Below are 20,293 nucleotides of genomic sequence, written 5' to 3'. Positions count from 1 at the left end.
CTTCTTTTAGGAGGTCACCTTTCCGGAAATAAGAATGGTGCAGAGCACTTACAGTACCATCTTAGGCCCCTTAGATTCTTCCCCCAAATCCCTTCCTCTAGCTTCTCACTATTGGATCTCTGTCTCTTTAAGAAGTCAACCATATATGAGGAGAGAGAATGCTGGGAAATCAGCTCAGCTCAGATCTGGAGCATGATGGGAAAGGGCGAAGGGGGCGGGGCGGTAACCGAGGCTGCGCACGCGCAGTTGTATGGTTGTTGCGTTGCGATGCATCGTGTAGAAGAATTCCAGTAAGAGAAAGTAATCATTGTCCCGGCGTGGGGCCCCCAGGTTCTGTCCCCGCTTCCCGGAGCGACGAGGGCTTCTCAGGAGCGACGAGGGCAGCAGACGGTGAGCGCGGTCGACCCCAGCAGGAGGGGCCGTATGGGGCGGGGCTGCGGCCGCGCCACGTGACGAGGCGGGCGCAGGGCGGAAGAAGCGCAGTCTGGCTGGGTGGCTGAAACGTTGGGGTTTCGCCGCAGAGATGGGCTGACAGGCATATGCGGGTCGCGTTCCCTCCATCAGATACAGCGTTGCCGTGTTTGTACCCACTGACAGGCGTGGGAGTTAATGGTGGGGGACGAGATTTGGGGAGCGAATAAGACATGAGCGCTCATAGACTGTTAGAACTGTGGCAAGTGGGCACATAAGTTCTCATCTCTCGCACTGGCTTTTAAGCCTGGCGTTGACCATTTCCATGCCTGGCTTGACTGGGTCAAGACAACTTTGCAGAGTTTTCGTTTGCTTTAGGTGTACTACGTCCAATTTAGTATGTTGACTCCTAGGAGAAGGGAAATCTGCTGAATGACTAATCTTGTTTACGAGAAGACGATTGGGCAATGGAGCTCAGAGGGGCTCCTTCCTGGGCATGGACCCCATGAGACCCTGAAAGGTGCAGGTGGACCACTTTAAGGGTATACCAGTTCATTTGGTGGCATCTTGAGCTTAGAGCTTGTCTTAAGGCCAGAGATGGGGTCCCTATGGAGACCTCCAGTGAAGGCTGAGTTAGAGGTGGGGGTGGGGAGCTTGGTGTGCCCCACTTTGAGACATATAAGCTGGAGGTATGCTTCAAGTACTAATTCTCATGGTCTCAGAAACTGTATTTCTAGGTCCTTTCTTCCAAGAGCGTGGTAACTTCCTCTCCCGTCTTGGTCTTCTAGTCTCAATACCACGGTAACTTTCAACGTACAAAAAATCAAGAGTGTTTGTCTTTAAGATATCAGGGAAGTGGGAACTATTGTTCTAAGACACTTTTTTTTTAAATGTGAAGGCAGCTACTGAAGGAGAAGGCAGGAAGGAGTATAGTCATGGCCTCAGAAGAGTTGTTTTTTCAAATGCTTAGCCCTAAAATCTTGCGCTCAACACAGAGCTTTTGATACAGATACACATGAAGGAGGAAAAAAACAAGAATAAGCTTGAGTACCAATCCTTTATGTTGTGTTTTAGGAATCCAGCTATCTACCACCAAGAAGAAATCTATTTAGACTGAGAAATCCCTTTACGTAAAAAATTAGGATGAAAGAACCTTTGGATGGTGAATGTGGCAAAGCACTGGCCCCACAGCAAGCCCTTCTGGACAAAATTAAAGAAGAACCTGACAATGCTCAAGTAAGCATTTCAGCTTTAATTAAAAAAATTTTTTTTATATTTCTTTTCTTGTATCTGTTGAATTCAAATTTTTAGTTAAGTTTCTGACTTGTAACCCAAATTGATTTTTTCCCCACATTAGATGGGTAAATTACCTCTTATGTTCCTTGAATGAAAAAAGATCTTGATAACTCTTTCTTTTTGTGGGAGGAAAGTAATGTGTATTACCCTTTTCCCATTATTTGGTACCTTTACAAAGAATTCTCATGTATCTGATAGTAGTTTTCTTTTATTCTGTAAGTGTTTGTGGTCTACTCTATGCTAGGCTTTGGAAATCCAGCAGTGAGCAAGGTCAGTTTAATCTCTTCCCTCATAGAGCTTGCCAGTTAGTAGAGGAAATGGACATTACACAAGTAATTGATCACGTTTATATCAGATGTATATCAGATGTATTCAGTTCAGTTCAATTCAGTAAATATATATAATTACAAACTATGTCAAATGCTGTGGAAAAAAGGCCTAAAATGGGAGATCTGGCTTAGTTGTGATTGGCAGGTGCAGGCTGGAGGAGGATTTGTAAGCTGAATTTTGCAGAATGAATTGACTAGGCAAAGGCATGGAGGATAGTGTTCCAGACAGAGTGATCTGTATATAGGAAAGCTCTCATCTGGGAAGATGCATGGTTCTTTTGAAGAACTGCAAGACCAGTGGGCCTGGGACATAAAAACTGAAAATGGTGATGACGATGATAATGGTGATCATAATGACAATACTAATAGTGGTATTGATATATCAATATGTAGAGTATATCATAATAACATGACATTATAAATAGTAACTTGTTAAAACTTACATGTGCTTAGACAGTGATGAGCACCACTCTTACAACCTTATCATTAGCCCCATTTTTGAGATGAGGAAACCAAAGTACATAGAGATCAAGGAGTTTACCACAGATCATAGCTCCTAAATGGCAAAAACTGAATTCAAATCCAGGTATCAGACTTGAGAGCCTGTGCTATCCTGCTTCTAGGATGAGGCACTGTAAGTAATTTGAGGCCAGATTATGCAGGACTTTGTTACAAATTTTGGTCTTATGTTGGTCTTATCATGAGAACCTTGTGAAGCCATTGTAGGGTATTACTTGGTAGAATAAGATAAACATGTTTGGAAAGGTCATATGGCTACCCTTTAGGGACCCAGATTAGAAATCTGTGGACGTCAATGTAGAGAGACCAGCTAGTTGTTTTGGCAAAAAGTGATTTTTTTTGTCTTGGACAATTCCTTTGCCATATACTCCAGTTACTGGCTTTATTGCAGAAGCAAACCAATAATACTGAAAATATAAATAATAATGATTTTATTTCTCATATTATCTCAAAGGCAGTATCATTCCAGGACAGGATGTCAAATAGTTTGTCTGTTCATCAACTCCACGCCTTCCTAAAGGGCTGTGCTGTGAAGGGTTCGGAGGGAGTGTCTGCAGGATGTGGGGTGGGGGATGGTGGTATCTATGACACTTATTTTCCCTCCAGATAGTAATTCTTCTTCCTTTGCCAGAAGTAACCATTTGTTTGCCACGTTTTGTGGATTCTACCTTTTAAGAGTTTTTCACTCTTCCTTTTCCTCTCTTCATTATTTCTCATCTGGACTTTTATAACATTGAGTTTCCTGTTAAACATCATCTCTTCAGTCACATTCATGAAAATCTTGTATAGTGATACCATGGTACTCTTTCTCTCTCTCTCTCTTTTTTTTTTTGAGTAACAAGAGCCAAGTTTTTAATTAAATCATTTCTTCTATTAGAAGTACCCCTCAATGACATCCTTTGCTTGAGACTCTCTGCTGTAGTCCATAACCACCACACAACTGCAACTATCTGTTTTACAGGGTTTTTTCCCCTCTCTTGTCAGTTTTACAGAGGCCTGCCCTTTCTTCTGTTTTTTTGTTATCATTGTCCTTAATTAGGTTGATTTGTCATTCATTACAAGGGCCTTCACCAACTTGAGATAAGCTCATCAGAGTTAGATGCAAACACAAAAAGATGGGTTTGGCACGTGTCTAAGGCTTTGGTAGCTTTGAAACCCCCTGTGCTGGGCCATCCTGGGTAAGGGTGGTCTTGAGCACCTCTTGTAAAGCGGCTTTAATGTCCATTACAGCTCCAGCAGAAATGCCTCCCCCACCCAGGTGCGGTGGGTTACAGCCATGGTGCCATGGCAGTGGTGGAGCCGAAGCGCGAATGCTCCTAAACCTCTGCCTCCCATGTGACTCACAGCGGCAGGGAAAGAGCCCTAAGGTACTCTTTACAAGTTTGATGACATGGTTCTCTTTAAAGACCTTGTCTCCTCATGTGGGATAAAACATAAACTTTTTCATGTTATATCCAAACTATCCACATTTAGACCTTTGTTTCCCTCTTCACTGTCATCACTCATCCTTCCCACCTTTTCTAATCTAGGATCCTGCAAACTATTTGCATTTCACAAAAAGGTATATTCTGTTAATTTTTGTTTCCTTGCCTTTGCACATGGCATTTCTTCTGCCTTTGTATCCTAAACTAGGTAGCTTGGCAGAAAGTTTCTCCTCTTTTAAGATACAGTTTAACTGTCTTGTCACTTAGAATTAGCCACTCTCTCTCTCTTTATTCTTTAAATTGTGTGTAGTGCTTTCATTTTTATGAATTTTGTTTTCAGAGTCTGGTCTTACTTGACCTCAGTTGCTTGCACAATGACTGCATGTGCTTAATAATTAAAATAAAAGAGCCTGTGTTTCACAGACGAGGAAACAGCATTCATGCTGTCATGAAGTCACATGAGTAAGTGACTTCATCAAGGTCTCATGGCAAAGCTGGCATACAAAACCAGTTTTTAAGATTCCAGGTCCAATATTTCTTTCATTGTACTTTGCCTGTAGTCGAAAAATTTAAGAAATATTGAACTATGAATTAATTGAGTATTCTTTCTGAATATAAAAATTGTGGTAAAGAAAATCCCACTGACAGCTTGCAATGTAAATTTATGTGGATGGGGGCTTCTTCAGTTCTCTTTGGTTTATATTAATGCTTGAAGGTGAATGGGCTATGATTTTTCATGATTGAGTGTCGGCTATGATGGAAAAGCCAATTGAACAAATAGTGTGTGTTCCTTTTCATGTTTGCATATTGTAAATATTTGAATACTGGAAAATAGTAGAGAAGTTGAAAAAGTTGGCTATTTCCTCATGTACCAGGGGTCTGCTCTGGATACTAAAGCTATATGAATTGTCACTCAGTGATTCAGTGAGCTTTTATTCCTGCTTATATGACCTATAGCACTTGTTGAACACTGTTGAAAGCAGTTTATACATGACACTCACAAATCCTGTGAGTTAAGTATGTTATTATTCCCGTTTCACACACAAGGATACAGACACACAGATAAAACGTAACACAACCTAGTACATCGATGAGCTAGCATTTGAACCCAAGTGGTCTGGTTCAAGAGCCCAAACCCTTAACCAGGATGCTAAGCTGTGTGAGTTATTTTGTTTTCAGAGGCGCTACAGAGATGAAAAGATAGGGCCGCTGCTCTCAAGTGAATTGATGGCATGAAGGGGAGTAAAGGTATGGAAATGGGAGAGGTATTATTTGTGGTGACTGTGCCCTGCCAAAGGTATGCTGATTGTGTCTTGCCCATTCTCATTTAAATTCTACAAACATAGGAGGGAAGTATCCTTACCCCATTTTAAAAAGGAGGAAACTGAAGGAAGGACAGGTTAGGTAACTTACCAAACTCAAAGGAAGCATCAGAGTTAGAGTAGGAACTTAGCTTGGACTGACTTCAAACGTGTTCTTTCTGTTGCTTTGTGCTCCCTCTGTGCAGATACAGAATCTGTGCAGATAATCTGTACAGATACAGAATCAGAATATGATATAATTACCATAATTTTAAATATTGTGTAAGGTGCATGGGGAACATAGGAAAAGGATACCTTATGTCTGTCTAGGGAGAAGAGGAAGGTTTCACAGGGCGGGTAGTGCTTGAGTTACAGCAGTTGATTAAAAGCTTCAGACAGAGAAGAGAGCATGTGCCAAATCATTGAGGGGTGAGAGAATGTGATATATTCAGTGGTTGGGTGTTTCAACAGTAAAGTGGGAGAAGAGAATAAATTTTAGATATTTAGACTTAAAGATAGTATATGAGGTATGAGGGTCAAGGAGGATCCGGGAAAACTCAGAGGTTTCTGGCTTCAGTAAGTTCAGTTTGTGATGATACTATTTACTGAGGGGCTAGGAACAGGATTTAAGGGGAAAGAATAAGTGTAGTTGGAGATCTGTTGTGTTCAAGGGGCTCATGGGGGCATTCAAGTGATAATTTTGCCCTCGGAGGCGCCTGCATGTATTTAGAGATTAGAGAGTTATCTGTATGTAGGTATTGTGTTGCCAGTTAAAAACAATGTTCAGTTACATTTGCCTATCAAATGAACAATGAATATTTTTTTCATGTAAGTATTGGTGGAGCTAGTGGTAAAGAACCTGCTTGCCAATATAGGTAGATGTAAGAGATGTAGGTTTGGTCCCTGGGTTGGGAAGATCCCCTGGAGAAGGGCATGGCAGCCCACTCCAGTATTCTTGCCTGGAAGACCCCCTGGACAAAGGAGCCTGGTGGGCCATAGTCCATAGGGTTGCAAAGAGTCGGACACGACTGAAGTGACTTAGCATGCATGTTGCATGCAGTATTTGGGACTTATACTAAAAAATTATTTGTTGTTTATTTGAAATTTAAAATTAACTGGTGGTTTTATATTTTTATTTGCTCTATTTGGTCACCCTATATAGGTGATTGTTGAAGACATGAAAGTGGATGAGATTGTTCAGGGAACAAAAATAGAAAAAAGAGTAGAGCTCAGGATAGAGCGCTGGGAACTGGATTAATTTAATGCTTCAAAATGGCTTCAAGTAATCTCCCAAGCAGCAGCCTTGTTATTACCTGGGAACCTATTAGAAATGTATGTTCTTGGTGGTTCATGCTCCAGACCTGCTGAATAAGAAATTTTGAGGCTGAAACCCAAAAATCTATGTCTTAACAAGATTTTAAAGGTTTCCAATGCCACTGAATTTGGGACCATTGACTTTGTTGTTGCTTAGTTGCTAAGTTGAGTCCAACTCTTTTGTGACCCCATGGACTGTAGCCCACCAAACTTCTCTGTCCGTGGGATTTCCCAAGCAAGAATACTGGAGTGGGTTGCCATTTCCTTCTCCAGAGGATCTTCCCGACCTAGTGATTGAACCTGTGTCTCCTGCATTGGCAGGCAGATTCTTTACCACTGAACCACCTGGGGAGCCCACCTTTTACTTGGGATGAGTATAAGATTAACGAAGGATACTAAGAAATAGTAATGATGAATTGAAATAACATAATCAGAAGGCAACCAATAGAATTATTGGTGATGTCAGATGTTTTTGAGAGACCAAGAAAGATAAAACCTAAAATTGTTTATTGAATTATGCAATTTGAGATAATTGGTTGTCTTTCAGTTGAAGCAACAGCTTGATTGCATTGTGTTCAGGAGGGAATCAAAGTGAAGAAGTAGAGAAAGAATGGAATACTTTTTCTGTTAAGTTTGGTTGAAAAGGGAGAGAGAAGAGAGGTCAGTAGTTCCCTATGGAATAGGTTCCTTATAAGCTGAAGGGAAGAAACCAACATGGAAGTTGTAAAAGGAACAAAGGCAGGAATGACTGAGACTCCTTGAGGGTCATGATATTTGGTACCCATGCCAAACTCTTGCTGAACTCTGTAACGTAAAATTGCTGAATAGTTGCTGAGTTGCCGAAAGGAAAGAACAGTGCTAAGAACTGGACTATTTCCAGACTAAGGAAACCATACCTTTCTCTAGAAACAGATGAGGTGTGCTCGATAACCCAATCATATGTACAGAACAGATTTATCCTCCAATCCAAATTCTTAGTCAACAGCTTGTGTAAGCCTGCTTGAACTTCCTTCTTTGCCCCGTAAAATCTCCTATGCATTCTCCTCCACTGGGACGCTATTCTGGCTTCCTCCAGAATCTGTGATCCCTGAATTGCAGTTCTAAGAACCCATATAGACTACCTTTTTGCCTCTTTACAGTTCATGCCGCTTTCATTGACAAGGTGGAGAGAGGCTTAGGATATACAAAGAAAGTATGAAGTGCTGTAAGAAGGGGGAGGGAAAGGGACTCCGAAAACAGGCATGGTTTCAGCCATGGCTGAGGAGGTTGCCTTTTCCTGTGAGGTTCAAGGACAGTTTGCCAGCCCGTGTGTAGGCATGGTGGAGGAGGCAGTCAGGATGCTGAGGGAATTCTTACTTAGCTGCCTCTATTTTCTTGGTGAAATAGAAGCATTACTGAGTCAGAAATATATGGGGTTTGGACTTATGAGTGATGGAGGTGTGGAACAGTTACTTTGTGAAGTAAGAGAAACTGACTAGGGAAATGTAGCAGGCATATTAGAAAAATATTAAGAGATTGAGTTGATGATAGACGATCTTTTATTGAGTCTTAAGTGTTCTTTTTGGTTAAGTTGAAGGCAGTCTATATATGTACTTTTAACTTCTCCTTTTTCACAAGTGCCAGTAAATGAATATTGTTATTTAAGTATAGTGTTTAAGAATGTCCACTTTGAATTGCCAGGTGGTTCAGTGGTAAAAGACTCCAGTATTCTTGCCTGGAAAATTCCGTGGACAGAGGAGCCTGGTGGGCTACAGCCTATGGGGTTGCAAAGAGTTGGACATGACTGAGTGACTGAGCACACACACACACTTTGAATTGAATGAATTTGGACTCACTCTTTCAACAAATATTTATTCGGTGTTATAATTATGAAAATAATAATAAGAGCTAGCATTTTGTTGATGAGTCATATTTAACTTTTGGCTAATTGTAAGGCATCATGCTATGTACTTTATTTGTTTTAAATCATATGTCCCATAAATTCACTCCAGTGAGTTAGGTAATACTGTCTTTTTAGATAAGGAAATTGGAACTGAAAAAGATTAAATAACTTGTTCCTAAATACTGGGATTGCTAGCGTTGTCATTCCTGCAGCGCACCCTTTCCTTCTCTCCCTTTCTTAGACCTGGGGGTTGTGGACAGCGTCTTGTATCCCAGCCAATTGCTTGAGTGGCCTGGCAGGGGAGTGGGCCACGAGCACGTGGAGGGCACTGTGGACTGAAGAGAGACACACAGCATGGCTGAAAATCGAGAGCCTATTGGGGTTGTCAAGGCTGAGCCTGACCCAGTGGAGTATACCCTGTGGGAGCGGCTTCCCCACCGCCTGCCCTGGAGGCCCAGTGACATTTATGTCCACAAGAAGACTGGCCTTATGGTCCAGCTGGCCTGCTGCCAGAAACTGCTAGGCCGAAGGGCAGGGATTCAGAATGCCTGCACTGAGATCTTCATCCACCACTTGGGCCTGCCTGTCACCCGTGTCATTCACATTGCCCTACAGCTGAAGGCTAGCAGCTTCAGGTCTTTGCACACGGCTGCCAGAACCTCCGCCTTGGAGCTTGTGGATGAGTGGGAACCAGGGACGGATACAGGAGAGCCGCTGCTCCAGATCTGCAACAACTCAGCCATCCATATCTGTGTCTTCAGGGTCACCCTCAAGAAATTGAAATGAGGCTGGCCCGCCTTAGCCACCCAGCCGCCTACAGCTAGACTCAGATGTGGCTCTTCTTGTATCGATTACTGTCATGGACCTTCTACTAGAGCCACGTAGGAAAAAGCCTGTCCCCTTGCAGCCCAGAGAACTGTGAACTGAGCAGGCAAATAGTGTCTTTTGTTGGGCCCAAGCAGTGGGTTTTCCTGAATCTTTGTGTTCTGTAACCATTGTCCTATACGATAAAAAGTTTCAAGTTGTGTCGGTGCCTGGCCACCCCACTGCAGAAAAAGAACCAGGATTGCACTTGTTTCTATCTGTCAGAGCCCTTAGTCTTCTCCGTTGTGTAATGTTGACTGTGCTGGGTGTTGAATGTACAGAAGTGGAAAAACAGATAGGATCCCTGCCTGTAGTGGACATGGTCCTTTCAGTCTAGTGTGGGAGGAAGAGGGATGTTAGACATTAAGCAGATTATCACCCAAATAAATATGAAGTGATGAATTATGACAAGTGCTGTGAGTGAAAGGAGATGGGAGAGCCTATACCAGGGAAACTTCACTTGGGGGCCAGGGTTGGAATTCATTATTGTAATTATGTTATATTGTATTTGTACATTTGTGAGGGAGAGAGCATGGGTTTTGAAACAGACCTAGGTTTGATTCCCATTTGTGCACTTGCTATTTTTGTGACCTTGTGCAAGTTGATGAACGTCTCTAAAGCTCACTTTTCTCATCCATAGAGAAGGTTCAGTAGGTCTTACGTTATAGGCAGTAGCTTGTTTGGTGCCATGGAAAGTGGTAAATTAATGCAGTGGTTTTTAATCTTTGGCATTTACTATTCCAGAGTAATGCCCGAGTAACTTTGGGAACTGATACATCAGTTATTTTGCTAAGTACAGGGAGATTAAAACAGTTACTGCTTATTATCACCATTGTTTCAAAAAAAGTAAGACTATTTTTAAAAAAGCTTTTTATTTTGAAATATGTAGGGCTATTTTAACATCTGTTCCCTCCCCCCAAATGTAGGATAGTTCATATCTCAGAATAAAGGGCAGTCTTTTCTAAGGGAGATTCGTGTATTTAAATTTTTTTCCATGATTATATATTATTTTAAAGCATTTTGAAGAATATATTAAAGATAAATCTGATTTAAGCTGTGATGATTTTGTATATAATGAGCAGATTGCATTGAAACACATATCTTTTCTGCCATTAACAGATATGACAGCTTGCAAATCTGTTGGATAAAATTACTAATGTGATCCAAACTCGAAATCACTCAGATTTAATTTCATTTATTGCTCCCTTATAAACACAGCCTAAAAAAAAGTAGTGCTCAGCATTGAAATATCTGTGTATAGCAAGATTAAATTAAAAAAAATTTTTTTAATTGGAGGATAATTGCCTTACAATATTCTGTTGGTTTCTGCCATATAGCAACACAGGTATACGTATGTCCCCTCCCTCTCAAGATTACATGTGGTAAGTAAATATAAGTATCATAAAAGATTCTCCAGTTACAGGATCCTTTTTGTAAAGATTAAATCAGCCTAATAACTTGTAAATTTTGACTTTTGAAGTATTTGTGAAGGTGACTAGGATTATAAGGTAGAAGAGATAAATATGATGATTATTTTTTTTGTTTGAATTTCTGGTTTACTCAGGTACTAACACTATACTGTTTCTCTGTCTCTTCTTTTTCTTTAAGGAATATATACATGCTTCAAAGCCCAAAGCTCAGGAAAGTGAACTGAAAATCAGTGCTGTGTTTTCAGTCAGTGATAGTCCTCTTGGTAAGAAGCAGAACTGTAAGTTAGTTACGATCCGTATCTGTTCTATTCTGACTAGTAGAATGGATGGAAAGTACCTCCTCGTGTCAGTCTGTTTTCTTCCTTTAGACAAAGCAGTGCTTTTCAGACTGGCTGGTTGGTCTTGACCACAATTGTAAAAAGTGGAATATGATTACAGTTGATCCTTGAACACATGGATTTGAATGGGTGCAGGTCAACTTATTTGGGTGATTTTTTTCAATAAATACAGTACCAGTATTTTCATTTTATAGATCTGTAAATTAAGTATGGGGAGATTTTTATGTTCAGTTGGAAATCACAATATGTGAAATCAAAAGAATTAGAGTTTGAGTCCTGATTCTATCCAAAGTTTCAGCTGCCTGCCCTTGGATGAGTCATTTGTCTGTTCTTTTGGTTTTGAGGCAGACATAGCAGGACATGGATTTTCGACTGCATGGGGTTGGCACCCCTGCCCCTGAATTGCTCATGGGTCAACTGTATATCAGAGTGTGATGCATATAGTAAGGAAACATATTATTTCATAAAACTGTTGTTTCAGCTATTTAATTTTGTATGCCTATTCACATACATACAAATCTGCATATGTGTCTCCTGGGTTGTAATGTGAAATGTGGTTCTTTCTGTGTGTCATGGTTAAATAAATTGGAAATCACCTGTTCTGGAGTGGTTCATTGTCTCAATATTGGATTTCCAGACTGAGGGAATTTGTCCTAAAAAATAGAGAATGTATATATGTTCATGTTGATATGAAAATTTTTTTTTTCTGTTTGTTTCTTTTTCTTATTTTGTTTTTATAGCCCAACAGTTGACCCCAGGCTTTCAGCTTTCTCTTGCATCATCTGGCCCAAATGTATCACTTCCTTCAGTTCCAGCTGTAGCTCTTCAGGTTTTTTGCTCTGGTTGTAAAAAAATGCTTTATAAAGGTCAAACTGCATTTCATAAGACAGGATCTACTCAGCTCTTTTGCTCCACAAGGTGCATCATCGGACATTCTTCGTCTGTCTGCCTACTACCTCCTCCCAAGAAAACCTGTGCAAACTGCTCAAAGTATGAGTTTGTTAATTATATCTTTTTATTTTTTTAGTGTATTTAGTTCAAACATACTATCACTACTATAAATTTCTTTAGCACATTTCTTTGGAAATATTTTTTAGCTAATTGAGAAATTTGCAAATTCTAAAGTTTGTAAAGTTAAATAAGTGACTTGATGTAAAAAAGGATTGCCTAACCCAGTTTTCCTATGTCTTTCAATTTAAATTTTACTAGAAAGAAAGAAACTCTTTGAGAGATTGCAGGATCACTCATATATTGTATGTCTGTTGTAATTGTAGACAACCATTTAAAATTATTTGTTATCTTGAAAGTTACTGAAGTATAGAATGAAATAATATCACCCTTATAATGGTATTTGAAAGTTATTTAATTCTTTAGAAGGTAATTGGCCACAAAAGTAATGCATTTATTCCTGAGAAGTCCTTGTGAGCTTTTGTTGGAGGTCACTGTTGCCTTGTAATAACGAGTAGATGCAGAGAGAGGAAGAAGTAGCAACAGAGTCCTATAAATTTCTTTCTTAGGAATTACTTGGTGGTCCAGTGGTTAGGACTCTGCACTTCCAGTGCGGGGGGCATGGGTTTGGTTCCTGGTTGGGGAACTAGGTAAGATCCTGCGTGCTAGGCACGGTGTGGGCAGAAAAATAAAAAATAATATAGTTAATAATAATCATAAACTTATCTCAGTAAGTTTGAAGAATTTGGCATGTTTTGCCTATTTGTGAGGTACTGTAATTCTAGGAATATAGTGAGTTGTGGAGTAGTCACTAATGTGGAGCAAGAAACAAGCGTGGTTTTAGATTGTATTAATAGCTCTATCACTTACTAGCTGTATGACCTTGGGCTAGATATTTAACTTTTCTCAGCCTCAGTTTCTTCATGAGTAAGTAATATCTACTTCCTCAGGTTTTAGTGAGAAAGTGTTAGCACAGGACCTAGCACATAGCAAATGCTTAATAAGTGGGATCCTATTATTTTAAATAATAAATTTGATATTATGTATAGTTAACATATAATTTGTGACCTCTATTTTGTCTTTGGAGACATAACGATAGTTTCTTTATCTGATTGGTTGTGTTGACCTTAGGTATCTAAAAGTAGATCCTATTAAAATGGAAATCCCCAACTAAAAGGAAAGAGAAATTCTAAAATACTTTACTTAAATATTCAGATTTACTTTTATTACAAAATGCCCAATACCTTACTTTAACTTTTTTGTGTCATTCTCATGAAACTGATCTGGAAGAATAAATTCTCCTCTGTCTCCCAGTTTGTTCAAGGTCGTGTCCATTGAGTTGGTGATGCTATCTAACCATCCCATACCATTTCATTCTCTGCTGCCCCCTTTTCTTTCTGCCTCAGTCTTTCCCAGTATCAGGGTCTTTTCCAGTGAGTTGGTTCTTTGTATCAGGTGGCCAAAGTATTGGAGCTTTAGCTTCAGCAGTGATCCTTCCAATGAATATTCAGGGTTGATTTCCTTTAGGATTGACTGGTTTGATCTTGCAGTCCAAGGGACTCTCAAGAGTCTTCTCCTGCACCGTAGTTCGAAAGCATGAATTCTTTGGTGCTCAGCTTTCTTTATGGTCCAACTCTCACATCCATACATAACTACGGGGAAAGCCAAATTTAGTTTTCTGATTTTAGGTGTTCAGCTTCAATATATCAAATATCAAGAGGAAATTAATTAAATTTTACTTTATTTTATTTTTTGACCAAGTCACATGGTACATGGGATCTTAGTTCCACCCGAAGATTGAACCCATGCCCCCTGCAGTAGAAATGTGGAGTCTTAACCACTGGACCAAGGAAGCCCAAATTAATTAAATTGGAAAGAATAGAACATGACTTATACATCCAAATACATATTATTTTCTTAAAAATAGTCACTCTTGTCATTGGCTTTTTACCACAGTACTGTTGTTGAGAAAAATTTTTTGTCTCCTGATCTGGCATTGCCTTCAGAGACTGTGAAACATTCCTTTAGGCTAAGTTAGGTGATAAATCTATCTTTTCAGCTAGGGTTTGATTTTTGCAAGTTGCCAGAAGTTACTTGATGTCTCCAACTGACTGTTGTAGATGATTAAATTGAGTCATACTGTTAAACATGATATCTGACTATAAAATTAAGAAGTTGTGCTTAGAGTTCTTATAAACTAAATGAGAAATTAGAAAAAGTGTTTGAGCCATGTTGTTGTTGGAAGAGGTATAGTTTTTCTAAGGTGAATGTTTAGGTGTAGCATATACATTTGGATGTGTAAGGTTTAGAATGCATTTATATTCATGTGCACAGATTTTCATTAAAAAGTCATTCTCATTGGTATATGTATGTATACATGGCACTTGTAGGTTTTCATTATTAAATGAAATTCTTAATTGCTTTGATTTTAGTAGAAGAATCACTTTTCAGTATTAGTATTTCATGTGCATGTAAGCATATCCACTTGGTCCTCAAGATTGACTATTTTTTTATTAAGGCTGAGTTATAGAAGATTAAAGTAGTGCTCTGTCGCCTTTGGAATTCTTTTGTAGTTTACCATAGAATAGTTAAGTGTGGTGAAGGTGCAGGATGGAAGGTAGAGTAGTGAAATGATGAGCTGCGTACATGGTAGACTCAGCGCCTTGATTTACATTCTGGCTTCACTGCTTATCCAGCTGAATGACTTTGACAAGCTATTTAACCTTTCTGATGTGGTCTCCCAATAATACTTACCTTATAGAGTTTTTTGTGATCATTAAATTGGATAATTTGAGTCAAGAGAACAATATCTGGCACATAGTAATTACCCAGTACGTTATTATAGTACATAATATTATTGCCAGTATTATTCTTTACTATGTGGCCTGCACTAGTGTTTCTAATTAATGACTATTTCCTTCAGTTTTTATACTTGTCAGAAGAATGGCAGTAACTTAGCCTCTGTTTTTACTGGCAGTGCTTATTGTAACAGTGAGCTCTCACAAAATAACTCTAGGAGTCTCATAGAACAGCTCAGTTATTTCTGTTCTTTTTGTCTCATTCTTGTTTCCATCTGTCCTCTGATACCAAGCCTTAATAACCCTTGTTTGTCTTTTGTTTCTTGGATCTCTTCAGTTACAGTGAAGTTTTCTATATCATGCTAATTTTTAATGCAAATCTTTGATAATTTATGTTTCTCAAATCTTATATTTGAATAAAAAATTTTTTCATTCGTTGTTTCATTTATGCTTCTACTCTTGGCAGCTGCTGGCTCATAGGAGGACAAGTGTTTTGTGGTCTGGTTGTGGGATGGACACTTGTTCTTTTTGGCTCCAGTAGATGAAACTTGGTTGGAACTGGAAGCCTCAATGTTTTTTTCATGAGCATCTGGCTGGATATCTTTTAAATGTAATTCTCCCTCAACACGTCTATAAATTAAGTTTTATGAACTCCATTTTATACATGAGGAAATTGAGCCAGTAATTGCCTGTTGCCTCACTCATTGTCCCTCAGCTGAGAAGTAATAGAACTAATCATCAAACCCAGTTTTCCAGAAGCCTGTCGCAGGGCCAGCCATTTTCTGCTTATACAATAGCTGTCCTTAGTAAATGTAGTTATTTTAGCTCACAAAGAGGAAGAAATTACAATTAGGGAGAACACATTTCATTTTGCCTTTGTTATTTATTTTTAGAGACATTTTAAATCCAAAGGATGTGATCACAACCCAATTTGAAAATTCCTCTCCTAGCAAAGATTTCTGCAGCCAATCATGCCTTTCTTCTTATGAGCTGAAGAGAAAACCTGTTGTTACCATATATACCAATAGCATTTCAACTAAGTGCAGTATGTGTCAGAAGAATGCTGATGTAAGTTCTGTTTCGTCTTTATTCAGATTCTGTTCACAGATCAGAGGTTTTCTACTGGCTCTGCTTACTTTGTATCTCTGTGTGTTTTTCTTTCCTAGATTCGATTTGAAGTTAAATATCAAAATGTGGTACATGGTCTTTGTAGCGATGCCTGTTTTTCAAAATTTCATTCTACCAACAACCTCACCATGAACTGTTGTGAGAACTGTGGGAGCTACTGCTACAGTAGCTCTGGTCCCTGCCAGTCCCAGAAGGTCTTTAGTTCCACAAGTATCACGGCATATAAGCAGGTACGAACGGCAGGCTCCTGTGCCCTGTCAGGCGCACCCCTTTCCAGGTGGCGGCACAGGGACAAAGCGCAGAATAGAGTGAGCTCTGCCCATCAGTTGATCTTGTGTGTGATTTCCCCTCCAGAAAAATGGGATAGATTGTGAAACTTTAAGGGTTGATTTTGATAGTAAGATAAGATAGATGAACTAGATCATTCTTTAGGGTTTCCTTCATGGCCACGAATTCACAAACATAATTTCATGAGTGTGAAATATTTTGTGCTCTATTGATAGTGAAGAAAACCCCATATTATTGTGGATAAACTATGACCAAGAGTTAAAAAATGATACAATCAGCAAATATAAAACATATCTTTTTCATTTTAGAAAGTATGTATTTTAAATGTGTTTTGGAATTAATTATTATTTTGGCAACATTGCTTTATTAGGATGCTTTAGGTATTTTTTTTTTTTGGATTTTTCTGTTTTCCAACTGCCTTTTTTTTAACTTTAGCTAATTTTTATTTATTAGTTTTGTTACTAAATGTATTAATTTGTGTCAATTTAATCATTGCTGAATATTTAAGAAATAAACTGAAAATTTATTTTTATTTATTTATGTTTTGGCTGTACCATGTGACACGTGGGATCTTAGTTCCCTGACCAAGGATTGAACCTGTGCCCCCTGCATTGGAAGCACAGAGTCTTACTCACTGGACTACCAGGGAAGTCCTAAAAAAAAGAAGTTATTATATTCAAAAAATGTGTAAATGATAATTAAATTTTTTTTTCAGTTAGGGAGTTTGGTTTAATTCCTCTGAGCAGTTAGTAATGGACATTCATCTTTATAAAGTATCCTTTTTCTAGGAACTTAGCCACTTTTGGCAGTCTGCTTACTATTTTTGCAAGAATAGAATCCATGTTATATGTGTATGTATGTGTGTGTGTGTGTGTATAGTCCTCAGATCAGTTCCATTCCTGATTTTGTTACTGGTACTGTATTCTGTCCACTTCGTAAGTGGTGTTCCTCTTTTACCCAGAGGATTATGTAAAGAAACTTTGCAATTTATGTTTTCCTACCTTTTACTTCCCTGTGTAACTTATTAGTGAAAGATTTTACAGTGTGCCAGTGACAGTATAGGCTAGTGGCTAGGAGCCTGGACTTTGGATCCAGATGAAGTAAGTTCAGTCTCCTACTTTTCTGTTTTTTGGGTTTTTTTGGTTAAGTTAATTAAAGTTACAGTTTATTAATATAATTTTTTAAAGTATCTCACTATGTTATTGGAAGGATTTTACAGTACAGTGTACATAAAATTGCTTAGTATGGGGCCTGGCTCATGATGAGCACTCAGTAAGTAATAATATTTTTAATTTATATAAATGGTGGCCAGTATTATTGTGTTTCTTAAAACGTGAATAAACTTATAGGCAAATTTTATTGTGAAACTCAGCTTGAAAAACAGGTAGTTCTGCGGAATCTCCTCATTTACATTAAACATCTTTTTTGTCTCCTGCTAAAGAGTTTTACTAGTTAAGTGACCTTCAAGGTGGTAGACTGTCTCTTAGACTGATGTCCAAGTCTCTCCTGGGGGTGGTCCTTAGGTTTGTGGATTACTTGGTCTCTGATTATTTGTGATGAGAAAAGTATGTTATGACTAATTAATTCATTATTTTTAATGTATTTTGTTGCTAATATATTTGAATAGTTATTAATTTTTTTCAGTTTTTATTTTACAGACATACTTCAGGAATATTGTGAGTTTGGTTCTAGACCACTGCAATAAAGGAAGATTATATTAGCAATTCTTATATACATATATACACAAATATAATGTATATATATATATATACACACATATATGTCATTTATATATATTTGGTTTAAAGAGGTATGTTTCAGGTCTCAGTGGGTCCTTTCAAAAAGTGAACAACTTATCCTTAAATAATTCCAAAATGTTATTTATAGAGTTTTCATCAGTTAAGAGTTTCAGAGGTATAATTGAGTTAATCCAGTTTCTGTAGCTAGGAAAGCAGCTTACTAGATAACTAACTTATTCAGAATGTGTCTTTTCCTCACCTTTAGAAAGAGAGTGTTTATAGGCATACCTCAGAGATATTACGTGTTCAGTTCCAGACCACCACAGTAAAGCAAATGTTGCAATAAAGTGACGCATGAATTTTTGATTTCCCAGTGCATATAAAAGTTTATTTACACTATACTGTGTAAATACTATGCCGTGTGCAGTGGAATTATGTCTTAAAAAATAATGTGCATACCTTAATTTAAACATACGCTATTGCTTAAAAATGCTAACCATTCATTTGAGCCTTCGGAGAGTCATAATCTCTTTGCTAGAAGAAGGTCTTGCCTCGATGTTAATGGCTGCTGACTGCTCAGCATGGTGATTACTAAAGGTTGGGGTGGCTATGGCAGTTTCTTAAAATAAGACAGCAATGAAGTCTGCTGCATGGATTGACTCTTCCTTTCATAAACAGTTTCTCTCTAGCCATACAATGCTGTTTGATAGCGTTTGACCCACAGTAGAACTTCTTTCAAAATGGGGGTCAATCCTATCAAACCCTGTCACTGCTTTATTAACTAAACTTACTTAATATTCTAAATCCTTTGTTGACATTTCAACAATCTTTGCAGCATCTTTACAGGAGTAGATTTCATCTCAAGGAATCACTTTTTTGTGTGCATTAAAGTTTTATGATGAGATAGCAGAAATTGAGTCACATCGTTGGGCTCCACTTCTAATTCTGGTTCTCTTGCTATTTCTACCAGTCTGCAGGGGCTTCTGCTCTGGCTCAGCGGTAAAGAATCGCCTGCAGTACAGGAGCCTCAGGAGACACGGGTTCGATCCCTGGGTCGGGAAGATCCCCTGGAGGAGGGCATGGCAACCCACTCCAGTATTCTTGCCTGGAGAATCCCATGCACCGTGGAGCCTGGTGGGCTACAGCCCATGGGGTTGCAAAGAGTCGGACATGACTGAAGCGACTTCACATGCACAGTTACTTTATTCACGGAAGTCTTAAATCTCTCAAAGTCATCCTTGAAAGTTGGAGTCAACTTCTTCTAGACTCCTGTTAATGTAGATATTTTGACCTTTTCCCATGAATCACTATCTAGAATGGTGAATCCTTTCCAGAAGGCTTTTCATTTACTTTGTCCAGATCTATGAGAAGAATCACTATCTATGGCAACAATAGCCTTATAAAATGTATTTCTTAAATAATGAAACTTGAAAGTCAGAATTACTCTTTGATCCATGGGCTGCAGAATGGATGATTTGTTAGCAGGCTTGTTTTCAGACAACATTAATCTCATTGTACATCTCTGTCAGAGCTCTTGTGTGACCGGTTGCATTGTCATTGAACAGTTGTATTTTGAAAGGAATCTTTTTTTCTGAGGAGTTGGTCTAAACAGTGGGCTTCGAATATTCAGTAAACTGCATTGTCAACAGATACACTGTCATTTAGGCTCTGTTGTTCCATTTACAGAGCACAGGCAGAGTAGAATTAGCCTTATTTTTAAGGGCCTTAGGATTTTTAGAATAATAAGTGAACATTGGCTTCCATTTCAAGTTACCAGCTGCATTAGCCCCTAACAAGAGAGTCAGCCTTTCCTTGAAGCTTTGAAACCACACATTGGCTTCTTTGTAGGATGAAAGTCCTAGATGGAATCTTCTTCCAATGGAAGGCTGTTTCATCTGTGTTGAAAATCTGTTGTTTAATGTAGCCATCTTTGTTAATGATCTTAGCTGGATCTTCTGAATAGCTCGTAGTTTCTGCATCAGCACGTGGTGCTTTGCATTGTACTTTGATGTTATAGAGATGATGTCTTTCCTTAAAACTCATGAACCAACCTCTGCCCGCATCAAACTTTTCTTTTGAAGTTTCCTCACCTGTCTTGGACTTCATCGAATTGAAGAGTGGTAGGGCCTTGCTTTGGGTTAGGCTTTGATTTAAGGGAACATTGTGGTTGCTTTGATCTTTTTAGACACTAAAACTTCCTCCATATCAGCAGTAAGACATTTTTGCTTTCTTAACATCTGTGTGTTCACTGGAGCAGCATGTTTAATTTCCTTCAAGAACTTCT

The 20,293-nt window shown here is 38.7% G+C and overlaps 1 protein-coding gene and 1 pseudogene across 23 annotated transcripts in view; one reads left to right on the top strand and one right to left on the bottom strand.

The window, feature by feature from the left end:
• The first annotated feature begins 242 nt into the window (after positions 1–242).
• Positions 243–20,293, top strand: part of ZMYM6 (zinc finger MYM-type containing 6) — a 45,099-nt gene continuing 25,048 nt past the window's right edge. The window contains exons 1-6 of one of the 23 annotated variants that reach the window (XM_086378331.1): positions 243–390; positions 1,486–1,647; positions 10,949–11,033; positions 11,849–12,098; positions 15,748–15,922; positions 16,021–16,212. In XM_086378331.1, the coding sequence (XP_086234457.1) occupies positions 1,555–1,647; positions 10,949–11,033; positions 11,849–12,098; positions 15,748–15,922; positions 16,021–16,212 (795 nt within the window). In that variant the 5' untranslated portion in view covers positions 243–390; positions 1,486–1,554. Of the gene's footprint in view, positions 391–459; positions 1,213–1,485; positions 1,648–8,717; positions 9,404–10,948; positions 11,049–11,848; positions 12,099–15,747; positions 15,923–16,020; positions 16,213–20,293 lie in introns of those variants that run through there. The other 22 variants (XM_086378283.1, XM_086378321.1, XM_086378278.1 and 19 more) reach the window with 22 other exon arrangements.
• On the bottom strand, positions 3,429–7,633 carry LOC147374969 (uncharacterized; annotated as a pseudogene).

Source organism: Bos grunniens, chromosome 3 (assembly GCF_055505025.1).
Source record: "Bos grunniens cultivar Pamir isolate PY7600 chromosome 3, Bosgru_T2T1.0, whole genome shotgun sequence".
In the NCBI taxonomy this organism is placed as follows: Eukaryota; Metazoa; Chordata; class Mammalia; order Artiodactyla; family Bovidae; genus Bos; species Bos grunniens.
This window is presented reverse-complemented; position numbering and strand designations above follow the sequence as displayed.